The following is a 21,091-nucleotide window of genomic DNA, read 5'->3' on the forward strand; positions in this document are numbered from 1 at the left end:
ATATTCTCCAAATCGGGAAGAATTTCCAGAACTTTTAATAAGTTCAAAATGTAGCTACAGAATTCATGTTACTTTAATTCAACGACAGCTTTACTAGCTATAAATTGAAAAATGGTGATGTTTAAGTGAAGCTTTAGATCCAAAGATTTTAGAAGCCTCATTGTTTGACAGAAAGTTCCACTTGAGTCAGTTGTTGAACATTATGTTGGCTTGCACTTATCATCTGATAGATTGTAATTGATGATTCTGTCTCTTTGGTTGCTTCTATCAAATTGTAAGTTTCAAATATTTTAAACTCATTATGATTCTTCAAAAAAATAAAAGCAAAATATAAACCTTTTAAAATGTATCTATTCATTTGTGTGTTTTGGAATGCTCACTTCAAATACTCTGAATTTATTTGAAATAGACATAGATAAACATTTACTAAAAGATTATTATTGACTTAATAATTCCTATTGCTTTCCATGAGTATACAGTATGTACTATGGGAGAGTTCTTTATGTGCTATTATTTTTTCCCCATATAATTTATTGCACTCAATTATATGTTAGATTTTATAAAGGAGTTCTAAGGAAGTAAATTTTGAATCCAATTTTACAAATATTTTTATTTCTATGACATAGATTTCATAAATCTATAAATATGTATAATTATAAATGTTTTCAATTAGAATGGGTTATGTATGAATGTTATTGCCTGCCATGTGGATTTAAGGGTGTTAACTTTTGATAATATCTGCCATATAATTAAACTCAAAAATCTACAAAAGCAGGAAACTATAATATAGATTATATCTATATTAAACTATAATATAAATTACCTCAATTTTGCAAGTTTGTACATTTGTACTCTACCTTCTGCTTTCACTTCAAACAATGCCTATTAAATTATTTTAAATGAATAATTAAGAATAAAATATTAACAAAGCTGAAAGTGTGAGCATGGATTTTTAAGGATAGATATATTAATATTATAATATAGCATTCTTTTACAACCATTGGTAAAATACCATATTAGTATGACTTATAAACAGAATGCTGATTCTTGCACGAACATTTTAAATTATTTTATAAATTGAATAATTATAATGGATTCATTTGTATGGTGCTGGGGGAAAGAGAACTAATGGACAGTACCTGCAGGGGTGAAGGTGAAGGACTGTACTGCAAAACAAGAAAAGTAAATACATTGTGAGTTATAAAACTCTTAAGCAATGCCAATTACAGGGCAAGGCTGTCTTTCAAAAATAAATGCTATATGTTGTAAAATCAGGCTCAAATTATAACAATTCACATTTAAGCATTAGCAGCGGCCCATAATAGAAGATTGAACATAAATGCATGGGTTTTTATATGTATATGAAATAGTTACATGGACATGCAAGCTGGCAGCATATAGATGCTATATTTTGCTTTCAAATGTAATTGATTATGAATTTTCATTATCAGGCAAATGCAACATTTAACAATAAATATAGAAGTGTGTATAATATGACACACTTTAAAGTGATACAGGGGTTAATACCATATGCATAAATTTTGGAATGAAAATTATACAGGTATTATGTTTTTGATCATGGTTTTATGCTGACTAAAAGTATATGGTTGCCAGCAAAGAACCATTTTTTGCATGCTTTAAAATTATTTATTCTGAGTATATATTTGCATATATGGTAAACCTACAAATTGTTAGATGTTACAAAACTATTTATAGAAACATGCTGTTATACATAACAGAGATGTCAAGCAATTAAATGAGATTTGAAGAAGTATGTATTTAGCACATCTGATGTTTCTGGATATCTAAATAAAGCAGCAAATCTATTACTCCTCCCTTAAATATGTAAACATGGTTATTTAATCATTCTAATGGTGATTTATAAAGTAGGGAAGTAACTTTACTTTATAAAATTTATAAAGCAGAATTACAGCAAACCCCTACCGCCCACCATAAAAGCTGGAACGCCCACTAGTGGGCGGTAGGGACCAGGTTGACTACCACTGTTCTAGATAATAAAAACATAGCTATCTATAGTGCCATTGAGCTTATTTATATAATTTTGAACAAAATTTATCTACTTCCATAAAAAAGAGAAAGTTGGAAGTGCTGTATTTATTGTAAGGAAAAGGGAAAAAATCTGCAAACCAAACATTGCTTTTAAAATTATAACCATAAATGTATGTAATCATTAAGGAAAAAAAATAAGAAGAGTCTGAAATTTGATCTGAATAGCAAACAGCTAAAGTTTCACTGTATTCAAATAGAACATGAATAATACTTTTCTTCAAAAATAATGAATCAAAATTGTAGAGAATTTCACAGCCTTCTTATTTTGTTGCAATAGAAAATGCAATATTAATATTCTTGCTTCACATTAATCCAGAAGGCAGCATGAAGAATATTAAAGGTCTTTTGCTTTATACTGATTTCAGTTCAATATAACTAAGTGAACCATAGGGCCCTTATAAAAAAAGTGTTTTAATGTAAATTAACTTTTTAGGTGCTTATTTTAGGCATTTTTACATTGCTTTCAGACCATGGAACCAAAACCTTATGTGATCTAAATAATAGAAAAACACAAGAGAAGATTCCAAAATTTATCCTTATGCGTTTCCATTTCTTTCATAAATAGAAAAATGTGTCCTGCACTCATGTGAATGCTCCCAGTTTTTTATAATGTTTTATCAAAAATAAGTAGAATGTTTATTTACAATGTATCCAGTATTATCAAACAAAGTTAGATTGCCTCTAACTCAGCTATCATTTAACTTAATGAACACAAATTAGGACATCATTAGGACAAAATCAGTACATTTGAATGTACTGATTCTCTTTCATTCATTTAGGGTGGAAAGTGAAATCACATAATGAAGACATATTGGTCTCCACTTCAATTAATTTGGTTATGATTATATGATTGAAAATAATGATGATTTAACAAGTTGATGTTTAGTAACCTGAGCTTATCAATTCCACTTTATTTATATACTTCCTTCTTTACTTTTGCAAATAAATAAGCCTGCTGAATTTGTCTTTTACTTAGGGAAAAGTTGTAATCTAAAATTCTTGGGCTTCTTATATCAGATGTACTTATTGGATGAATATTAGACAGCTTTCTGGTAGCAATGATGAAATGTGATACAGAGCAATGCACTTAAAGCTTTTCATATTCTTGTTCTTTCACAACATAATAAACAACATTCAATCTGCTCAACTCCTTATTCTGTGAACTAGATATATTCTTGCTGAATATTTATTGTAAACTAAATTCTTGTTCTTACCTGCATAATTGCTAAGGCCTTTTCTCTTCTTTCTGCGCCAATAGAGCCAGATACTGAAACCCATAAGTATAACCCAGCAAGCGCCACCAATTCCAGCAATAAAGGCAGGTTGCTTGACAACATCCGTAATTTGTTCGGTTATGCTATTGTTGTTTTCAGTGATGATGACTTCATTACGCCCTCCTGGATAACATAAATAATTGGACTAATAATAAAAAATAATAATAGTGCATAATAGCAGACTATTTATGGCAGGGGTAGTCAACCTTTTTATATTTACCGCCCACTTTTGTATCTCTGTTAGTAGTGAAATTTTCTAACCGCCCACTGGTTCCACAGTAATGGTGATTTATAAAATAGGGAAGTAACTTTACTTAATAAAATTTATAAAGCAGAATTACAGCAAACTCCTACCGCCCATCATGAAAGCTGGAACACCCACTAGTGGGCGGTAGGGACCAGGTTGACAACCACTGATTTATGGCAAGATAAATAAAGTCTAAAAATGTTTTATAACAGAATAATGAACAATTGACTTTAAAAAACAACAACAACTTGGAAGGTGTCCAAAATCTTAAAACAGTCCTACTAAAGCAGCTCTAGGCCCATGGAATTCAATCTGCTCAACTCCTTTTTCATTCTGTGCCACATAGTAGATAACTGGGAACATTTTGGAAGGTTACAAATCAGTATAACCTGCAGTGTTTTGCAGCACAAATATTAAAGGCGGGATGCCTTGATGCAATCAATAGTCTTTAACATTGATAGCTATTGATAAGCTGCTCCTCCATTAACTTATCAATTCCTTTTAAAATGATCCAAAGCATCGGAAATAATTTAACTATGTGTTGTGTGAAAAAGATTTTCCTCCTGCTGATATGTAATATTCTGGTATTTAATTCTGTAGATTTTTAAGTTCTAACATATTGAAAGTTGAACTCAGACATACTGCTTTTCACATTATCCATGCTTACTATTCATTATTTCATAACCCTCTATACATCTCCATTCCAAACTAAAGATTTCAATGGTCACTTTTCTCATGAGACATTGTTAATTTAATTCTCATTAGCTTATATGCGAATGTGATTTTTAGAGTCAACATTCATGATCAATGTTAATCAACCAACACAAAGAAGTAGCCCTTCAAAGTTATGCTTCCACCTTAATTCTCATAAGGAAAAAACAACTTTCCTTCAAGGTGGTAAGTGAGGGTTGTATGACTGAAGACAGAACTTTTATGACTGAAAGATCCAAATCAAGTTAGAAAATTGACACAATGTGGAATTAATGAGTTGACCTAAGAATAGAAAGCCATGGTTCTGGTTCCATTTCAGCTGATATTTTAAATTTCTGGGTGACAGCTATTGTGGGCAAAAATCAGAAGGAAGAATGTTATGTATACAATGGAAGGATAAATTTAATTAATACTATAATACTTTTCCTTTGTTCTGAGCAAGGACAATGTACAATGTAAAGACATACTCAATTTTGTGACTCAGTTGGAACTCAGTTTGAGTTCCAATTGCAGTCCTTCGTTGATATTTTGATTCATGGCTGTTTTATACTCTCTTATTCTAAATTTCCCTGTTGCAGCTTGTTTTTTGACATAAGTATCTGCTAAAATTGGAATGGGATAAATATTGTCCAAAATATAAGAAGTTTCCATAGAATTGTCACTAAGACAAATTTTAAAACAAATGCATTATTAGGGGGAAAAAACAAATTGCTCCCAAATTAATTAAAAAAAAGATAGAAAACAATTTAACTGTTTTCCTTCTGGAGATATATAATGGTATAAATTGCATCACAGTGAAATTCTTACTAAAATAACCACTGATTTTATTTTGCAAAGCGGATACTGTGAAGAAGCACTTTTATGAGTTTATTTATTTATTAGATTTTTATTCACTTTTATTACAAAATGGAAAACATACATAATATTCCTTCCTCCTCCTGTTTTCTCCACAAGAGCGACCCAGTGAGATGTACTGGGCTGGGAGAGTAATTGGACCAAAGCCATCCAACTGAATAATGTTGAAATAAAGTGTTTAAGATATTTAGAAAAAACATCTTAATGCGTTTTGTACCTAGCTTATCTACTATGAGCAAAATAGAGTTCATGTTAATGGAATGTTCTGAACTAGGGTCTCTGCTCACAGCCACTTCTATGCTCATAACCCAGTGTTGGTGAACTTTTTCAGCACAGCATGTCAAAATGGGAGTGTGTGCATGCACCTATGCTGGAAAAAGAGCAGCCATGATGATCTTCCAGTTTCTGGCACATGCTTTTGCACTAGCCACCTGGTCTTATGATTTCTGTTATGCATGCATACACAAAGACCAACTGGCCAGTGCACATGCATGCATCGGAACCTAGAAAGCAGCCGCCTGGTGTGCATATGCACACCGGGATGATCTTCTGGTTTCTGGCACATACATGTACACTGAGTGGCTGCTCTTCCAGTTTCTTGTGCTTCCGCATGTGTGAAGACTAGCTGGCCGGCACTCTGGAATCCAGAAGAGCAACGGGTGACAACCTACGTACCTAGAGAGATGGTTCTGTGTGCCACTTCGCCATCACGGTCATAACCTCTATTGTAGCTTAAATTACCGCAATACACTCCATAGGGGCAGCCCTTTAAGACCATTAGGAAGCTTCCTCTGGTGCAGAACATAGCAGCACAGGCAGTTAATAGTGCTGTTATTCAATATATGAAACACTACTATTTTGTGAGTTGCATTAACTTCAAATAGGCTTCCAGATGGTAATCACTTCTAAAATCTTTTGTGGCTTTGGATGGCATTATTTATGAAAATTTCTCCTGATCCATCAAGAGGCACTTGCTTAACCATCACAGTTAAGGAATGTGGCTGATAAGGAACATCATTCCCTCCACATTGCTCTAGTCAGGTTCCTGTTGGCCTTTTGGCCCTGGAAACAGGATATTGGGGCTGAGTCTGGGGTCTAAGAGTATATATAAACCATCTACTAGATAAGTGAATGGTATGTTTTATAATACTTGGTGATGTGATTTTATTTGTTTAGTATTTTATGTATTCTATTCATGCGTGTGAGATAGGCAATTATATAAATTGATACAGTACTGCTTCACAGTCTCTGAAACTCTGCATGTTGTAGAAATTGTATGGAAATCAACTAAACAATAATTTTTCTGATTATTGATATCTATTATTTAATATAATCCCTCATACCTACTATTGGATGGTATATGTGCATAGATGGGATACCAACATTTATCCCTCCACATATTGATTCATTAGGGTTTTTTAATGAAATAATGGTGAAATCATAAATAAAAACAGAATATATAAAACTTTAACATTATTGTAATTGCATCCATCTAAACTATTATTTAGTAATCTTGTATAACTGTTTTTATAATGAATAATACAAATAGTATCTATTACAAATAACAGTTTTATTTATCTTGTTTTGAAAATCACAAAATCTCTAGAGATGACTCATTTTTTCCCATTTACTGGAAAAAATGTTCATATAATGAACACCCAGTCTAAAAGTCATTAACAAGTAAATTACAAAGTATATAGGCTCCATTTTGGTTAATAGGATTAATTTGCTGTTTGAATGGCTCAGCAGAATTAGGCTCCTTTCCAGTCTGCCACTGAATATGGTCAATTTTGTAATCATTAAATTGTCTAATCCCCAAATAAGCCATTTCCTGAACAAATACATTCTGTATTTTGAAAAAAATGTGTAAATGTATCATTTAAAAGGTATGGAATTTGCCTCCTTGATCATGAAATGAAAATAAACTAATAATTTATTAAAATATATGTATTCAAACTATCAGATTTTTAAATTCATTAAATAATTCACTTTATTGCTTTTTCTTTAATTTTTTTTTAATGGAATATATTTTTTCAAAAACGAAGCTATAAAATATATGTGAAAGCCATGATCAAATTTGAAACAATTCAAATACCATTTTAGTTTGCCTTGCTTTAAAAACCATGTCATTTTCAAGTTTATTAAAATTTGAAGTTTATTTCTAATTAAGCCATGTCAGCATATTGGTTCTAATCTTAAGTAAATAAAATAAGATTATTTGTTAAACTGGATGCAAATACCTAAAGACTAGATATTTCCAAATTCTATTTTTCCAGTGCTGGAGCAAAGAAACAAAAATTCTTTTTGTAAATGAGTAGTTGTAGTAGTATTAATTTTATTTCAGGAAAATCTGCATTTTTATTTCAACACTTTTAAAGCACATTTTTTAAATTATAGCTGCCTAATTCAAGAGCAAGCTTTTGCTGCTATAAAGTAATTCCAATTTTGACATTATTTTACCATTCCATCCCAACCTGTAGTATATTACAATGCAGGCTAAAGTTTATAAGGAAGTGTGTGGAAAAATAGGGACATTATTCTGCAATAACCATATTGTTTGTTTTTCTCCTTGTGTAAGTATCTTTTGAAGTGCCTTTCTGAGTTTTCTGAATTTTAGTAATGTGTAGCATAAACCAGCAAAATACAAAAATTACAACTGCTTTAAATTGAATATGTTTAAAAAAACAAATTATATCAATAGACTATATAAAATGTAGCCAGTTTCTGGTAAATTAAAATAAAGAAACATTCTGATTTAATGGCAATGCTTCAAAAGTTTTGATCATTGGGATAGGTAGATAAATATGAAATATATCTTTAAATATTTTTCCTAATGATTATTTAGGCTGATGAAAATATGGTAGCTTTCTACTTTCTAGCTCATACTTCAAAAACAAATATGGTAAGCATTTTAATTGAGGGTCCTACGGCTAAATCCTACAAGTAAGATGTAAAAATCACCTTTTAAATGAAAAATACTTTAGATATGAATCTAAATCATTTATTATAAGTAATTTTTTATAAGTAATTTATAGATTAGGTTTCAGTAGTAGGGGACTGTATTGTTCTTATGCCCTTCCCTTCAGTAGTTTTTATAGACATGGAACCATATGTAGGATATTGAGGTTTTTTTGCTGCTCTTCAATGCTAAAAGGCAACTTGGTGATTTCCAAGTTGAAATCTAAATAACTTGGATGCCATAGGCTTTTGAATAGTAATTTACCACTGTGTAAAGCTATTGAACTGTTCCCAAACCTTTTAGGAATGCAACTAACTAACGCTAGGTATCTACACTATGTAAGAGAAATGGAAATTCTTGAACTCAAAGAGAATAGCAGAAGGGCAGAAGTGTGAAACAATGCATAGCTGCTCATATTGCAGGATATACAGTATTCTTCAGTTAGCCTGTTCACCATGGCTATTTTCAAAATAATATTAATTTTATTTTTAGTTACTTAAAAAAAAACAAATTGGTCTACATCTATGCTGGACTTGAGACAGAAAGTTATGCTATTCCATTTATGCAAGTCATTTTATAAACTCCATCTTCTGCAAATTCAGAATCCTTTCCTTTTTAATGGGGTGAATGGGTAGAAAATTCTCAAGGCAACTTTCAGAAAGCTCTAAAGTTTATGACATATCCTTAGGAAGGATAGATTTCCAATTATATCAATGCACTTTTAATTTGGTAGTCTGTAAGACTGCTCTATCCTTTGGGGCCTTGCAGTTACATGCAGAAAAGTAGTTATTTATTTAAACGACAGAATAATATTGCTTTGTAAATTTAGAGGATGAAATAAGTGAACTTGGATACATATTTCCAATTAAGGTCAACAATATTAATGTGTTTAGTTTTGGGGAAAAAACACATTAATTAATTTAGAATTAGTTTTTGTTACATTTAATCATAAACATAAAATACAGATCCATGTGCATGAAAAAATGAGAAAAAGTGAAATCATGTATCACTAAATTACTTCATATACTTCAGGTGTTTTTGAATCAGTACTGTCAGGTTAGCTAATTAGAATGCAGATGAGGGATATATCTGACCTGTAACGCTTCATTGTTTCTGCAGACTAAAATATAATGAAATATGTTATCCTCCCATTGGACAGTAATGAAGAATAAAACTAATTTGCTGGACCAAAAATTAATTAGACACATCAAGTTTATTGTACATATAATTGTGAAATTTTACAGCTGTTTCTCAATTACATCAACAGTAGGAATCTGCACAATAAAGATCCTTATAAGGAAGCCATAAGCAGTATTCTCATTGTATTTAAAGAAAATGTATTCTCACTCTTTTCCACCTTGATTGCTACTTTGAATGGGTCTATTTTGTCCTATTAAGAATAAATTCTACTGCTTGTTATGTTTAACATCTATTTTAGTAGTCTAATACTTCTAAATGCTTGCAGATTAAGGTCTTTTTAAGGTCTGTTAATATTTTATTCATGGAATTCAATTGCTATCTATTTGTAACTCGCACATATTACCTGTCACATTTGAGCCATGATGGTATAGTGGTTAGAGTGCAGTACTGCAAGCTACTTCTGCTGCCTGCAGCTGCCTGCAATTTGGCAGTTCAAATCTCACCAGGCTCAAAATTGACTCAGCCTTCCATCCTTTCAAGATGGGTAAATGAGGACCCAGATTGTTGGGGGCAATATGCTGACTCTGTAAACCGCTTAGGAGGGCTGTAACGCACTGTAAAGTGGTATATAAGTCTAAGTGTTATTGATATTGATATTTCTTCTAGAATTTTCTTTTCACATTTACCAGCCTTTCTGTTTCCTAAGCCATGTAAATTCTGGGTTTAAAGCATCTAAAATAGCCTGCCATACCCAGTACTTTCAGTGAGAAATGCTAAAATGTTTGCAATATTTGCCAAACTTTCATTCCTCTTCATTCAAACTCACCAGTGACATGGTAAGGATTCAAACAGATATGGAACAATCAGAACTGTATATGACTTTTCTGTTTCTCTTTAATTTTTAAAATGTACTTTTGTGTACGTTTCTTTTTTCGTATTCAGCAGAACAGTACCATATATCATGAGTTCAGGCTGAGTTTTACATGCTAAAGTTTTGAATGGTGTCTGAAGACAATAAGGAACTGGATAGAGACAATTAAATTTAGATTGAATCCTATCAAGAAGAATAGTTGTTTGATAATAAGATAGAGGAATATATATATATATATATATATATGGTTGTTTTTCTTGATGTGATTGTACTCTCCCCAAAATAATTCATCTGTTATCTGAAGAGCCTGCTAGATAAATCGCAGATAGAGTTTGTTGTTAGAGACTTTTGTCCCACTCTACTTTATTGCTGTACCTGGATTAGATAGCTCTTGCAACAGTAACTCGTGGTTTTATCACCTTGCAGTTGGATTACTGCAACACATTTATAATAAGTTGTTTCAGAAGCACAAAATTGCTACAGAATAAGGCAGCCAAACTAATCTCCATCTTGTCTTTCTTGTTCGTATTGGAAGCATTGTTCAAGGTGCTTCCAAGTTGAAAAGATTAACTGGTGACATCACTGTTGCCTGGACCATGCCTGTGGGGGCTCCTTTCATGTCCCCATCAAGGAGCTGGAGCAAATGATGGGACCTCACCCTGCCACATACCAACATTTGGGTCTCAAATGCGGGCTTGCTAACCTCCAACCCAGTATCCTAATCACACGAGACACCTTGCTCCTTAGCAAAACTAAATGGCAAATGTTGCTATAGTAAGAGTTAAGATTACTGCAGTGGCTGCCACTACCTTTCTGACTTGACCTATTCTGTCATTTAGTGGCCAGCTGAAATTTCATCTTTCAAGATGAAATGCATAAGATGAGGATGAATCAAGCTTTCTCATTAATAACCCACCCACTCCCACAATTTTGGAATAATGTCTCTAGAAATAGAGTTCACCCTGCTTCTCATATAGAACTGAGCACTAGGTTAATTGAATGAATCTCTATCTTGCAGTATAGTTTTAGCTCCCAATAAACTCACCTATTGGATTTTGGTTTTATTATTAGTTACTAGGAATAAATAATTGTTTCAAGAATTATATGGTCCAACAATACTTTATCTAGAAGGATTTATATAAAGTCTCTCTTGGCTTTTTTCTTCCACTTGCTTTTATAGGTAAGAATCCAAAAAAAGGATCCAACTGGTCATCAGTTCTGCCAGGAGGAATGCAAATCCAGAACTGGGAAACCTAAACACACAATTTGGTGTTCTGGGAGTGAAGCCAAAACCAAGAACATTCTCTATCCTTATAACCACAATGTACAGTCAGTATTATTGAAAATATCACTTCTCTCCTATTGCATCTAAATATCCCATCAGTCATTCCCATCTACTAGAGAATGTCACTAGGCAGGGCCCAGGAAGGTAGCTTTTTCTGTCATAGTGCCTACTTTGGAACATCTTCCCTCCAAATATAACATCAGCTTGAATTTGCTGGCCTTCTGTAAATCTTTAAAAACATGGTTGCATCACCAAACTTGGAGTTCTGCGCATGGAAGAGCCTTTGAAAGGGTTGTAGTTCTGATTATGATTACTATTTACCTATATGGTTTAACTGCAGATTTCTTTTTATGGTGATATTGTTGTTTTCAATTTTTTTGAAAAGGAGGCATGAGGTGAGATGGGCAACTTAATAATTGCACTTCAATAGCTTGGGCATTACGTGGGAAGTCTAGTGAGATGTATAAATAAGTTTTATTAGCATATTACAGCTACTGGAACCCATGCTGATGGATGACTTCACCAAGTGGCTTCAGATGGATGTTAAATAGGTCCAGAGATACTACAGATCCAGAGCTAGAACTTTTTTCAATACAAATAAAACCAGTCTAAAGGAAAGAGAACTAATACAACAGTGTGTCTCAAACATTTAGCCCATGAAGCCAGTCCAGAAGGATACTGTATTGGATGATATCAAAGATTATTGAGAGATGAAGGAAGGCCAGGATTGAAGAATCCTTACCTTGCAGTTTCTCCAAAGATCATCAAGAAATGCAGTTAGTGCTTTCTTCAGTATTATATTAAGGCCTGAGTCCTGAAAAGAGTACAGATAACCTGATTTGTCCAGTACTCCCAGGATCTGCAATTAGCCATGTTCTCTACAATCTTCCACCAAAAAGGGAAAATTGGAGATCCAATTAAAATAGTCCAGTGTAATTGAACATAGGGAGATTTAGGATCCCTAAAGCGTATGCTCTTCAGAAGATTCTCATAACCAATTATTAATGCAGTAGCACCTCTGAAAGCCAATAGATCGTTTGTATGATTATAGGAATTCTACCATTTGGCCTTGGGATTGTAAATTGTGTCACAATCCAGCCAGATGTTAGAGATTCATGCCAGGTTAATCTTCTGATTCAATATTGAGTCACAGTTGAGGAATACTTTAAAATAGCCTAATTTGGCATCCAATAACAGCAGCCAAAATCCAGGATCACTGATGACCCAATTATAAATCATTGGGGTCAAGCACAGGGACTAGAACATGGAACTTATACAATACACTAAAATTGTCTTCTCTAAGAATGGCCTACTTCCTTTTGGTCCCTATCTCCTCAAATGTAATAGGCTTCTATTCACTGTCCTCCTTCCTCCATGACAACAACACCAGCTATTACCCCAATGCCACAAACATCTCATCAGCTTGGTAACTGGTTCATCAGGATGCTTCTGTCCAAGCACTCAGCATCCCTACTCATATTAATATTCACCTTGGCTCTTAGAGGTCATGTGGATTGTGCCCCACATAATGTAGCAGGCATCTGAAATTATTTTGTGTATTTTCCTTTAAACTTTTTATTTTGTTTCATTTTTTGATACAGTGGTGCTTAACAATTTGGGAGCTATTTGAATTTTCAATATCTCTGCATATTTCTGCACATTGACCTGATATGTGATTTGTTCTTAAATTTATCCTAAAATTGAATAAAGAGAATCCAATTAAACAAATGAACAAAACATTACATTTGTTCTTTTATTTATTGAGGAAAATTACATAAATCTGCATATTTCTAGGTGCCAAAAATGTGTGACCAAACCTCTAGGATTATCAGTTCATTTGAAGAGAAAATTAAAGTGTTTCAATCAATGGGATGACTATTAGCTGCCTTATTTAAAGAACAGAATTCTGAGCATTCCTATCAAAATCTGATCTACACAACCCAGATATGTTGAAATATGTCACGCTTCACAAAGATTTCTGAGAACCTACAAAAAACAATTACTGATGCTTAGCAAGTTGGAAAGGGTTAAAAACCTTTTCCGAAGTGTTGAACTCTACTAACTTACTCACAGGCAAATTGTGCAAATGGAGATAATTCAGCAATATTTTTCCCTTCCTCAAGTATGTCAACCAGCCAAACTGTTTCAGAAAATTCCCAGGATAACATCTAAGAAACAACTGGCCTCTTTTGCATTAATAATGTTAGAATTTAGTGAGACTATTACCAGGAGAATACTGGATAATGATGGTGTTTATGGCAGGACTCCAAGAGAAAGTCAATACACCCCAAAAAGAATATTGTTGCCCATCTAGTTTGCAAAAGACTGGTGGATAAGCCAGAAAATTATTGGAAGAATGTTATGTAGGAGAATGAGACCAACATAGAACTTTGTGACTTGAATTAAAACAGTAAATACTGCATTCCAATACAAGAAGCAAATCCAATTTTTGAAACACGGCAGTGACAGCATCATGGTTTGAGTCTGTGCTTTTTGGCCTTTGGAACAGGATGGCTTACCTTCAAAGATGGAACTATGAATTTTGAATTCTACAGGGAAGTACTAGTGAAATAATGAAATGAAGCTTAAGAGAAAATGGGTCATGCAACCCCAACCATCCAAATCATATTAACAAAGGATGGTTAAAGCATACAAAGCTAATATTTTGGAATGTTTAGGTCACATCAGAGTGCTGACTAAAGAAATGATATGGAAGCATTGAAGTGGATAGTTCATGCAAGGAAGCCCACAAGCACCCCTGAGTTAAAGTTGTTCTTAAAATGCCTCCAAACTGATGTGCAGGATTTGATCAACAGTTATCAAGATATTACTTGAACATATTGCTGCCTAAGTTGATGGGAGGGTGTAGACCAGTTACTGAAACAAAGGTTCACATACTTTTGCCACACAAAAAGAAGTTGCTTTGGATCATTCTTCTCAATTAAACAGGAACAGATATAAGGTTTTTGACTCATATGTTTAATTGGGTTTTCAAAATATACTTTTAAGATATGTGTGGATAACAATCACATTTTGGGTCATATTTATGTAGAAATATTGACAATTAAAATAGGCTTGCAAACTTTTAAGCACTATTGTATATCACTGAAAAAAATTCTAAGGCAAGCTTTTAGGCTTGCCTTAGGTCAAGAAATTAATTCAGTATGATTAACAAAAACAAAACTTTAAAAGAGAGACATTTACCAGTTTTTCCCTTTATCTGAATTCAAACCTTCTTGCATTTTGGCAGAAAACAGAAGAGACCATCTGCTCAGAATAATTGATAAACAGCAAACCTCAAATGCTCAGATAACATACTTTAAACATGGCCTTGGGCACCAGTAGCATAAATAAGGAAATAATGTAGTAATCAAAACAGACAGAGGAGAAAGATTTTGTTAGCTATTCTATAAATCTATCAAACTGGTGAAGTGAAAAATTCATAATGCAATGTTATTTTCACACAATAATTGATGTTTGTAATTATTTTAGTAATTCAGGCATTTCTCTGTTTCAGTTTTAGAAAAAATTATAAATAGAAACTATTCAACCATATACCATTTTATATTTTCAGTCTGGATTCACGGAAGGCATAGCAAAATGTAATCACATTAAACAGAGTGGCAGGACACAGGTATGCACTTACCGATTATTATAGGTTGTGGTTCACTTTTAACTCCAGTGCCAGCACTAGTACTTGCTGCAACTTCCACTCTGTACTGAATTCCAGGATATAGGCCTCCAATAATTACCGACCGGATAGCTGCATCAACAGTCTTGTTGATATGAAATTTTGTTTCATTACCCAAGCACCATATCTGGAATACAGAGGTATTTGACAAAATATGACAAAACAACATTTAACTTCTGCCTGAGAAAACAAGAATATTTTCTATCTGGATGTAGCCTGTTTCATCTCCCATTTAAGCATAATGTGTATTGCAAAAGGGAATAATTTATTTTGGAATTTATTGAAGAGACGATTTGCTATTGAAACAGAACAAAATAAAACCCATACCTATAAGCTATATCTTTACAGCAGTAATTAGCTTTATTTTAAAAGGGTACTTTATCTTCACCTAATGCAGGGATGGTGTTATGTACGTACGTCATTGATTTGCATGCTGACTGCGGATTAGCCGCCCAAGCTGTGGGAAACTTGAATCGCTGTCATTGGCCGGCTGGCCTATCAGAGCTCCTTAAAGGATGAGCTCCGGCATGGCAGAGTGCATTCCCTTTTTTCTTGAATAAAAGTGCTGAAGTTCACTCGTGCCTCTTGCCTGTTCCTTTTGCGCTGATCTAACACTGGTGACAATGACAAAGGGACCTGAGAACCTCCTCGTGGACCACACGGCCGTCTTGCATCAAGAACAAAGAACCTCAACCACTAGCACAACATGGCATCGCAAGCATCCCCCACACCAGCGATCTTTGCGTGACCTGTCAAAACCGCGGAGGACAAAATCGCGCTCGACGAAAGCGCGCATGTGACATCATCACAGCGCGATGAAAAAAATTAAAAATTTAAATAAAATTAAAATTAAAGCAAGCCGATTCACATAAAGGTAAGGGTTAGGTTTAGGGTTAGGGTTAGGTTAAGGGTTAGGTTTAGAGCGTTAGGGTTACGTTTAGCATTAGGTTAAGGGTTAGCGTTAGGTTTAGCGTTACGTTAACGGTTAGGTTTAGGGTTAGATTTAGGGTTAGGTTAAGGGTTAGGTTTAGGGTTAGGTTTGGGGGAGTTAGGGTAAGGTTTTCGCTTTATTTTTACATTTTTCGATCACAGCGCGATGTTTTCGTCGCGCTGTGATGACGTCAAATGCGCGCTTTCGTCGACCGCGATTTTGTCCTCCGCGATTTTGTGGTGGAACCCGATCTTTGACCCACAGACGGAAGACTGGCACACATACATGGGGTGTTTCAGGATGTTCCTGAAAGCCAATGACTACCATGACCTGCCGGACAACAGGAAACGTGCACTGCTCCTAACATATTGCTGCACCAAAATTTACAAGATGGCACAGATGCTGATTGCCTCAACAGACATGGAAAATGTTGCCTGGACTACCCTACAACATGCCTTTGAAGACCACTATGTGCCATCTGCCGCCCCCATGATGAGCTAAAGCGAATTCTATCATCAACATCAATGAGAGGGGGAAACCGTGAATGACTTTGTTGCCAGCCTACAGGAAATCACCACCAGGTGTGAATTCATCAACCCCAAGGAGATGATGAAGGATTGGATCATCCTGAGAATGAGAGACCTCTTCTTACAAAAGAAACTGTTGATCAGGAGAGGGGTTTCATTTAAGAACGTGGTCGAGGAAGCCAAAGCGGCCGAGTCGTCGGACAACTCAGCGACAAACGTGAGGAAGACCCGGGGTGCACCACGCATACAGAGAACCTGACTGGGCAACTGAAGTCCCAGAGTATGACGATGACTGGGATGACACCGACGATGCCATCCACCATGTATTCCCGAGAGACGACAAAATCCCAGAGACGCAGAAGAACAGACAGCCGCAGTGCCCAGGTTGCATGGGGTTCCACGCAAGAGCAGCTTGCCATTTCCGAGATGCAACATGCCGCCATTGCGAAAGGAAGGGTCACATCGCAGAGGCCTGCAGGGAGTCCCAACCCATTCCGTGCCAGACAAAGCCACCAGCACCACCGGGAAGAACAAGCAACCCAAGAGCGAGCCAGCAGTGGAACAGATGGAGGGAAGAACACTACCAAGCCACCAGAGAGATCCATCACACCACCGCTGGCCACTCAGATGCATATGAGGGAGAGAAATATCATGCCATTGTCACCATTGAAGGAAAACCATGTAAGATGGAGATGGACACAGGATTGTACTTCACCATCATGTCCATTGTGGCTGACCATTAAGAAGCTGAATCTGGCTGCAAACAAGAAACTCCTAAAGCCACCTAACATCCGGTTAAATGACTATCAAGGGAACTGGATCCAAGTGCTGGACAGAATGGAAGTAGAAGTGGTGTTCCATGAGTTCCACGGCCACCTACCCCTCACAGTTGTCACCAGCCACCGACCATCCCTGCTTGGAGTGGAATGGTTTAAGCCCCTGGGGCTGGACATCACTGGCCTGCACCAAATTACCACCCACGACTTGGACCAGTTATTGCGAAGTTTGCAGACATTTTTGACAGGGGCCTAGGTAAATATATGGGGAAACCCATTTCATTTAACCCAGACCCCCATGTAACCCCCATCAGGGTCAAACCCTGAAGGGTCCTTTTATTATTATTTATTTATTATTTATTTATTTATTTATTTATTTATTATTTATTTATTTATTTAAAGCTTTTATATGCCGCCGAATTCTAAAGGACTCCGGGCGGCTTACAAACAGAAATATAAAAAACATAATGCAGCCCAAGGTTGATGAGCAGTTAGATAAGTTAATTGCCCAGGGAATTCTCATTCCAACCGATCAAGTGGCATGGGAAACCCCCATAGTCACCCACATGAAGCCAGATGGTTCAGTCCGCCTCTGGGCGAATTACAAGTGCACACTGAATAAGGTCCTCCAACAGAGCCCACACCCAGTGCCAGTGGTGCAACATCTGTTGCATTCTCTAGGAAGCAGGAAGGTATTCGCCAAACTAGACCACGCCCAAGCATACAAGGAGTTGCCAGTGGATGAAGCCACAACTGAAGCCCAAACCATAGTGACCCACAGGGAGGCATTCAAATGCACTAGGCTGCAGTTTGGGGTCAGCGTAGCTGCAGGACTTTTTCAGTGCTTGATAAAGCGGCTGCTACAGGGAATTCCAGGGGTGGTGCCATACTTCAATGACATGTTCATATCAGGGAACTCTATAGATCAATTGATGGAATGCATGCGTAAAACATTGGAGAGGTTCCAGGAAAAGGGACTCAAAGTGAGCCCTAAGAAATGCAAAATCGGCATAAGACAGGTTGAGTTCTTAGGTTACCTAATAGATTGGTCAGGCATACACCTCACCGACAGAAAGCTGAAGGCCATTAAAAATGCTCCTACCTCGAAAAACAAGGCAAAACCACAAGCCTTCTTGGGACTATTGAATGTTTACAGTATTTTCTTACAACAGAAGGCCACCGTTGCTGAGCCACTCCACAAGCTGCTGGGGAAGACAGCACTATGGACCTGGGGACAGAAGGAAGACTGAGCATTTGCAGCTGTTAAAGACCTCCTCTCCTCAGACAGTGTCCTCATCCAATACAACCACAACTTGCCGGTTCAGATCACCTGCGATGCCTCCCCCTTCAGAGTTGGAGCAGTCCTCAGCCATCGCCTGCCAGATGGGACGGAAGCACTGATCACCTATTATTCCAAGCGGAGCACAACTACAGCCAAATAGATAAGGAAGTCTTGGCCGCGGTGGCAGGGATCAAGCAGTTCCACGAATATGTCTATGGCAGGTGCTTCGAACTCATAACCGACCACAAACCCCTGCTGGGGCTTCTTGCCAGAGACCAACAGACCCCTCCATACATGTCCCCGAGGATGACCAGATGGGCTATCTTCCTCACTGCGTACGACTATAAGCTGGTACATCGACCCAGGAAAGACATCAGCCACGCTGATGCCCTCATCTGCTACTCATTACCAGAGTTCATGGAGGACCCTGCACCCACAGCCCAAGTTCTCCTGATAGACATTGACCCTGTCAGCCCGGTCACCACCAGGGACATTGCAGAGCACATGCACAAATATCATATCCTACCGAAGGTTCTGAACTGGGTGTTGAGGGGGTGGCCACAGGAGAAGCTGGGCAATGAGTTCCTGAGTTACTACAGTAACCTTGAATAAAAATGCTGAAGTTCACTTGTGCCTCTTGCCTGTTCCTTTTGCGCTGATCTAACAGATGGCAACCCTTTTTGGCACTGAGTATTGAAAAGGAAGTGCATGCACTCATTTTGCGTGCACACGCTTGCCTGGGCCACAGGGGGCATGCGCGCACCAGAAAATGAACTTTCATGCACCAGCCAGCTAGTCTTCTGGTTACTGCCGCACATGCAATGATCTGCTGGCCGGGGCATATGCTCACGCCAGAAAATAGAAGACCAGCTCTACCAGTTTCCAGCACTGCCACAGGCCAGCTGATCGTCGCACACCCATGTGCGCCAGAAACCCAGAAGAGGAATGGGTGACGCCAGGCTTGCCAGGCAACATGGCTCTGTGTGCTACTTCAGGCACATGTGCCATAGGTTTCCCATCAAGGACCTCATGTATTATAAAATAATACTTATAGGATAGAATAGAATAAAAGAGTTGGAAGGGTTCCCCTGCTTAGGCAGGATACCCTACCTACACCACTTCAGACAAATGGTTATCCAATCTCTTTTTAAAAACTTCCAGTATTGGAGCATTTATAACTTCTGGAGGCAAGTTGTTCAACTGATTAATTGTTCTCACTGTCAGGAAATTTGTCCTCAGTTCTAAGTTGCGTCTCTCCTTGATTAGTTTCCACCCATTGCTTCTTGTTCTACCCTCAGGTGCTTTGGAGAATAGTTTGACTCCCTCCTCTTTGTGGCAGCCCCTGAGATATTGGAAGACTGCTATCATGTCTCCCTAGTCCTTCTTTTCATTAAATTAGACATACCCAGTTCCAGCAACTTCATATGTTTTAGTCTCCTCCTCTAATCCTCTTTGTTGCTCTTCTTTGCACTCTTTCTAGAGTCTCAAAAGTATTCCAAGTGTGGCCTTATCAAGGCATTATAAAGCTGTATTAATGCTTCATGTAATCTTGATTCTATCCCTCTGTTTATGCAGCCTAGAACTGTGTTGGCTTTTTTGGCAGCTGCAGCACACTGGTGGCTCATATTCAAGTGATTGTCCACTAAGACTCGAAGATCTCTCTTACAGTTACTACTATTGAGCAAGGTATCACATATACTGTACCTGTGCATTTTGTTTTTCTTGCCTAAATATAGAACCTAACTTTTTTCACTATTGAATTTCATTTTGTTAGATAGCGCCCAATGTTCAAGTCGGTCAAGATCCTTCTGTATCTTAATCCTATCTTCTGGACTGTTGGCTATTCCAGCCATCTTTGTGTCATCTGCAAATTTGATAAGTTCCCCATCTATCCCTCGTCCAAATCATTCATGAACATGTTGAAGAGAACTGGGCCTAAAAAAGAGCCTTGGGGTACCCCCTGCATACTTCCCTCCATGTAGATACAGTTCCATTGAGGACTACACATTGATTGTGGTTGATGAAATGTTACATGCTGTGGATTCTTATATTTTATTACTAAGATTTTAAAACCTTAATCTACAATACATAGATTATTAGTTTAAAATGTGTTACTTTTTGTTTTCCTTTTTAATATATATTTGTGTGTGTCCGTGTCCTAAAGATAAAGTGTTTTTTTAAAAACCAATTTAACCACTGCATTGCATTGAAAATGAAAAATGCAGAATAAATCACCTTCAATTATTTTAAATTATGAAACAGTAACTATTAGAGATAATCTACCAGAGAAGAATTCAGATTTGCTACTCAAATCTAAGATTTCCACTAATAGTAACAACACACAACAACAACAACAACAACAACACTGTAAGGAAGTCATTCCAAATCTGGTTAGGATATAAAGGCATCTAGTTTTGTGGCTGCATTATGTGGTCATATTTGACAATACCACAGATCTGTTAGAGCTCAGGA

At 36.4% G+C, this 21,091-nt stretch overlaps 1 protein-coding gene across 1 annotated transcript in view; it reads right to left on the reverse strand.

Annotated features, from left to right (window-relative positions):
• Positions 1-21,091, reverse strand: part of ROBO2 (roundabout guidance receptor 2) — a 372,890-nt gene that overhangs the window by 46,461 nt on the left and 305,338 nt on the right. Inside the window, 2 exon segments of the mRNA XM_032220136.1 lie at positions 3,285-3,467; positions 15,059-15,230. Coding sequence (XP_032076027.1) covers positions 3,285-3,467; positions 15,059-15,230 — 355 coding nt within the window.

The sequence above is a fragment of the Thamnophis elegans genome, chromosome 6 (genome assembly GCF_009769535.1).
Source record: "Thamnophis elegans isolate rThaEle1 chromosome 6, rThaEle1.pri, whole genome shotgun sequence".
NCBI classification, from domain to species: domain Eukaryota; kingdom Metazoa; phylum Chordata; class Lepidosauria; order Squamata; family Colubridae; genus Thamnophis; species Thamnophis elegans.